This window comes from Pyxicephalus adspersus, chromosome 11, assembly GCF_032062135.1.
Source record: "Pyxicephalus adspersus chromosome 11, UCB_Pads_2.0, whole genome shotgun sequence".
Classification (NCBI taxonomy): Eukaryota; Metazoa; Chordata; class Amphibia; order Anura; family Pyxicephalidae; genus Pyxicephalus; species Pyxicephalus adspersus.
Genome location: NC_092868.1, coordinates 41158872 through 41165196, shown reverse-complemented (window position 1 = coordinate 41165196; position 6325 = coordinate 41158872). Strand labels below are relative to the sequence as shown.

At 35.9% G+C, this 6325-nt stretch overlaps 1 protein-coding gene across 1 annotated transcript; it reads left to right on the top strand.

Moving 5' to 3' along the window:
- Positions 1-203: 203 nt before the first annotated feature.
- On the top strand, positions 204-1362 carry LOC140340987 (olfactory receptor 6N2-like). Its single transcript, XM_072426471.1, has one exon. It carries the CDS (start codon positions 316-318, stop codon positions 1279-1281), a length of 966 nt encoding a protein of 321 aa, XP_072282572.1. The 5' UTR covers positions 204-315; the 3' UTR covers positions 1282-1362.
- Positions 1363-6325: the final 4963 nt, after the last annotated feature.

Genomic DNA, 6325 nt, shown 5'->3' with positions numbered 1-6325 from the left:
TCCCAGAACCACAACAAGTTAATGATAATCACTACAAAATGCAGTAAGTCATTGCAACAGGTGCATCCATTGGAAGGTTTTCTTCTGCCCTGTAAAATTCTGGATTTCCTATCACTTTTTGTCTCAGTGATGATGGCCTCCAGAACATATGCAGAAGGCGAATCTATTTAATGCATGTCAAAGACAGCAGGAAAAATTGGCAGAGGTTCTAATCCTTCTCTGCAATATGCAAAGCTAGAAAAAAAGGTTTAGATTTCACATTTATTTCAAGTAACTAATGAAATCTTTCACCTTCTGAAATATAACAACTTTTCTATGAAGTTTTTCCTATTGCAGATGGAAGATTGGAATAAAAGTAGTGTCTCGGAGTTCATCCTTGTTGGGTTTCCAACTTTGCACAGATATGGTCCGTTCCTCTTTGTGTGTCTTCTCATCATCTACCTTCTTACTATTGCTAGCAATGTAATTATATTGTCAGTTATACGGCTTGACTCAAAGCTCCATACTCCTATGTATTTTTATATCAGCATACTGTCCTTCCTGGAGATATGGTACACTGCAGTCACCATCCCAAAGATGTTGGTCAATCTTCTAGTGCCAAGAAAAAGCATATCTTTTATGGGTTGTCTCTTACAAACGTATTTCTTCCATGCTCTTGGAGCCAGCGAGTGCTATCTACTTACCACCATGGCTTATGATAGATACTTAGCAATTTGCCAACCGTTGCACTATTCTTCTGTTATGACTTCCGAGCTGACATTAAAATTAGTAGTGTTCTGTTTTGCTCTTGGATTTTTATGTCCAATCACTGAAGTCATTCTAATATCTAAGCTTCCTTTTTGTGGGAGCAATGAAATTCAACATATCTTCTGTGACTTTCCACCATTGCTTAGTTTAGCTTGTACAGACACTTCCATCAACGTCTTGGCTGATTTTATAATTAACAGTTTTATTATCCTGGTGACGTTCCTCTTCATAATGATTTCCTATATGCGGATCATTTTTACAATTTTAAAAATAAGGACATCGGTTGGACGTGTTAAGGCTTTCTCCACCTGTGTGTCCCACCTGACTGTAGTGTTGCTATTTTTTACTTGTATTGTGTTTATGTATGTGCGACTTACCAAGAGTTACTCTTTGTATTATGATCGTGTGTTGGCAGTCATTTATTCTGTACTTACCCCATTCCTGAACCCTGTTATATACAGCCTGCGGAACAAAGAGATCAGGGTGGCCTTCAAACGTAGACTGTGCACCAGAAATGAATATAGCTCCAAGTGAAAGAGGGGTTGACAAATATTGCGAATCACCGCAGGCAACAAGCAAATTATTTAGCCTGTAAAATATAAATTCCGGACAAACAGCAAAAATAAATAAAAATATTTATATGTGAGATATGATACCCCCCAAAAGGTTTTGTTTAGTCAGTCTTCTAGAGACTTTGGCCAGACGGCAGATAAGCAACAAGTTTGATGATTTCACTTTTCATGAATGCAGTAAAGCAATACAACAGAATCAGTGACCTCCATCCTGCCTGCTTAAGTTGAATATTCAGCAAAAAAAAACAATAACCGTTACCTGTGAAAAGCCCTTCATCCTTCATCTCTCCATCCACAAACCGAGCCCAGCATGTCCTGTTCTGTCTCAGCTTTTCTCTTCTTTACAGTGCTTATCGTTCTGTCCAGGGCTACTATCTTTTTTCTTCTGGGTTCTTTTTCACATCAGCAGAACTTTTTTTTACATTACAAAATAATTTTTTACATTACCTGATAATGCATGCCGAATCTCAGACATACGCAGAAGGAGCAGCCAAAAGCCTCCTGGGATATATGATGCAAGTAGCCCAGGAACTGAGGAGACCTGCCGTAGCAGTAAAAACGTAAGGGGAGAGGACCTCCTAAAAAAGTAAAAAAAAAACTAAAAACAATACACTGGTCTTTTATATAAGAGGCTTTTTAAATATTGTTTAAAATGTGGTGATAGATCCACCTTAACTGGGCAGTGAGGGAGTGTTTCAAACTAATTAAGTTTGCAGTGAGCTTATTTTTGTCTCTTCTACTGCCAGCAAACTTTAAGTGTTGGACTTACCGCACTCTGCAATGGAAAGCCCGGTTCCCAGTGCTGATTTTTCCCTACTCAATCAAAGGTCTAATCTCCACTTGGTATAAACACCTCCCTCACTTTTTGAAAATGAAATCCTAAGAAAGATGTTTTTTATTTTTGGGATCTCATTGCTCTGATTTGCTTTTTTATTAGCCTTGCTTTTATGCACGTGTGAGTTGAAAAAAGTTCTTCTCTAGATGAGGGCTGTGCATTTGACCTTCACTGTCAATATAGTATTTTTTTCCATCAAAATGTTACTATACTAATATTTATGCCTTTGCTAGCTGTAAATTTTGAGCTGAGAGATCCTTCACTATACATTCAATTTATTAACGCTATTGTTCAGTATATATGGTTTTGCTTATCAGGACATAAAAATGTTTTTTTTTGTAGGTCTTAAAATTAAGTAAATACAACCTCAGATGAACCACAACAAATGACAAAATTACATATTGCACAGTGGTAATATTTACTTAACTAAGCCTAAAAAAAATGTGTTTGAAAAATTAAGTACATCCTTACCACGTTCATAGTATCTAAGAGGGTAAGTAGCAGCCAGGTGTTGCTAACCAAATGCACTTGATTAAATGATCATCAGCAAGTGTAATTACCTCTAGAAACACTGAAGTTTTGTCAGTTTGCTAATCTGGAGCATTTAGGTGTGTGGTAATGCAATGCCAAGGAGGAAAGACATCAACAATGATCTCAGAGATGCAATTGTTACTGCCCATCAATCTGGAAATAGTTATGAAGCCATTTCCAAATAATTTAAAGTCTGTCATTCTACATAAGAATGATTGTTGCTAAGTGGAAAACATTCAAGTCAGCTGCCAATTAGTGGGCATTCCAGCAATTCACCCATATCAGACTGTGCAATGCTCAAAGAAATTGCAAAAGGGCTACATCTACAAGTTTGAGGTAACATGCAAAATGTTAGGACTGAACAAGGATGACTTATATGAAAGGGATGTCAGGAGAAAGTCTCTTCGGTCTCATAGGAATATGGCAGTATGGCTTAGGTTTGCAAAGTTGCCTCTAAGCAAACCACAAGTCTTCTAAACAATGCCCTTTGGACAGACAAGACCAAAGTGGAGATAGCCATAATGCACAGTAGCTTATTTGAATAAAACCAAACAAAGAATGCCAGCAACATCACCCCATACCGACTGTAAAGACAATGGTGATGATTTGGCCTTGTTTTGCAGCAACAGGACCTGGGCACCTTGCAGTCATTGAGTAAACCATTAACTCTTCTGTATCCTAAAGTATTCTAGAGTCAAATATGAGGCCATCTGTGTGAAAGCTAAAAGTTTGCATGAAACTGGGCCATGCAATAGGACAATGATCGCACATCAGCAACAGAATGGCTGAAAAGGAAAGATTTGAGGTATTGCAGTGGCCCATTTACAGTTCAGACTTTAATCCAATCTAGGGTAGGATCCTAAAAGAGCTGTGCTTAAATGAATGCAGTCAAACCTTAATGAACTGATGCAAAGTTGTAATGGGCCAAAATTCCTCCACAATAATGTGAAAGACTAATAAAGTCACACAGAAACAATTACTTCAATAATGCTGCTAAAGTTGGTTCTACAAGCTATTGAATCATGGCGTGTATTTCGTTTTTTTCACATGGCTTCCTTATTTTGGTTTCATCTATGTTAAATAAATGATGATACAGTGAAATCTGCTGTCTGTGGTTTTATCACTGAGATATTGTTTTATTTTTGTTCTGGTATGTTAAACCTTAGAATTGAAATACTTTGCTTTTTTTATTGAAAACTGAAACTTATATATATATATATATATATATATATAAACACTTAATAATTACTCAATCTGGAAGTAATAGGCAATCTCACTGGAATTAAGCAGCAAAGATAATATATTACAATTGTCGAATAGATAATTAATTCCCAGCACAATCAAACCTATTTAGGCAGCAATGAAATCACAGTTTATACTGTCTAGAGAAATAGAGTAAACAGATACTGTATTACTCAAACAACAGAATGTCACAATACAACAATATAATGTAATGATAAACTTCAGTAATTTTTTGTGAATTTGAATATTAAAATATTAAATTTCATGGTATATGTCTTTTACTCTATGCATATTCTCTATTAGTCAAAAAATCCATGCAAAATAAAAGCATTACACAAGTCTCTGTTACACAATGGGCCTGATTTATTTAAGATCTCCAAGGCTGGGGAAAACAGACTATTATGGGGGAACCAGGTTGATCCAGCAAACCTCTGCATACAATAAATACACTAAAGGTGTAGTTTGTTATTGTTAATATTGCCAATAAACATAATGGATCTGGGTAATCCAACAAACCTGAAATAGATTTCTTAATTTGCTATTAGCTGGTAAATCTTTTTTGTCCTGGACCAGTCCATTCCAGGTTTGCTGGATCACCCAAGTTCTCCCTGGATAGTCTATCTTCTCCAGTCACGGAGAGCTTTAATAAATCAGCCCAAATGTAAAAGTTTAAAATAAAGATGTTGTGTGTGGGATATACTAAATTTACAATTTACAATATATTTAGGAAGGGAATGTGACATATTTTTAGGTTTCTAGAAGAAGAGAGCCAGGATTTTGTTAACAATTCACAAAGAGTTTATTTGTAAAGTGATGGGAAAATGCTCAAGAATATGTTTTGCAATTGTGTACATTCTTGAAGTTTGCCAAACCTGTTCTCTGCAAAGCCACTGAAGTGAAGCTTAGAACAAGCCCCAATTGGCTATGATTTGGTAAAATTTACAAAGCCAATAAAACTTTGTTTTTTTTTTAGTAAGAAATGTTATACTCTGTTGCTGCACAGTACTTTCCAAAGCCTGTCAGATCCACTGAATATATTTTGGTGAATGAAACAGAAAATGAATGGACAAACTGGTACTGAAATGGACAACTGTATCTTGAAAGAGAGAAAAGTTATCTAACAGCAGTAAATGTTTAAAATTATTCTATTTGAATTGTCGAACTTGGAAAAATTCAAATTTTTGCTCTTCCTGGGGTTTCTCTGTGTCTATTTATGCATTATTACTGTCATAATTCTCATAATCTTTGTTATCCAACATCAGAACAGTGACTTGATCCAGGGTACATCTGATTGTCTCATGGAATCAGGAAGGAATTTTTTCCCCTGTTGAAGCAAATTGTACCAGGGGTTTTTTTGCCTTCCTCTAGACTAACTATGTCTTATAGGGTTTTATATCTGGGATATGTTTATTTCCCTAGTGATTGAACTTGATGGACTTATATCTTTTTTCAACCTAACCTAACCTAACCTATGTTGTCAGCCCTTGCAATACTTTTTTATTGAGGGGTTATCGTGCTTGGAGATTTGTTATACTTCTGTCACTCTTCTTTTATATTGGAAATTCTACATTTTGGCCTTTCTAAAATGTTGATTATATATATCACTCCATTAATCATGTTTTCTTACAACAGGATTATCTATGTTATTTGGAAGATGAGACCCAAATTAGGGTTGCAGAAAGCATTATCTTGCGGAGAACATTTGATCACTGTTAATCTGTTTTACAAGTACTTTTTATATTCATGTAGGATTTTCAAAAAATTTCTCTGAAAAGTTGGATAGAATTGCTAGTTTTACAGAGAAAAGTAATTTCACCATGATAAAAGTAAATGAGAGAATTAGTCAAACCATTCAAGAAAAGATGAGCTCTGCATTTGATGTTGTTTATTAGTCAATACCAAAACAATATCATCTGCAAAGAGGCCAACCAGCACTACACAAAGGGAGGGCCTATGGAAATACTCTTAAACAGCTCTGTTGTCTGCAAGGAGAGCATCAAAGGTTCTAAAGAAATATTAAATAACAGTGATTATATTGGACAACCCTATCAGGATCCTTTAAATAGTGTGAAAGGTTGGGAGGGAAGTCCAGAAGTCAAGGTCTGATCCATAGGGAAGGCATACATAGTTTGTATTAAGGTAAAAAATTGACCTGATGTACCTATATGTAACATAACCTTTCCTTAGCCAATCCCAGAAAATGTTGTCTAAGACTTTCTCAGCAATAGGACCAGGGAGGGCAACAAGTACCTAGAAATCTCATCTGTTCCAGCACTGCCAGAGATTTGCCCAGCACAAAACTGCAATCGAAGTGACAAATCAATTTTGGTAAAAGAAGCCAGTTTATTGGCCATTATTTTAAACTTGATGAAAAGCCCTGCCCTGCAAATACTTGCGT

Bases quoted from the DNA above. Each gene is read 5' to 3' on its own strand.
- LOC140340987 (XM_072426471.1), top strand. From the start codon at position 316: ATGAAGTTTTTCCTATTGCAGATGGAAGATTGGAATAAAAGTAGTGTC.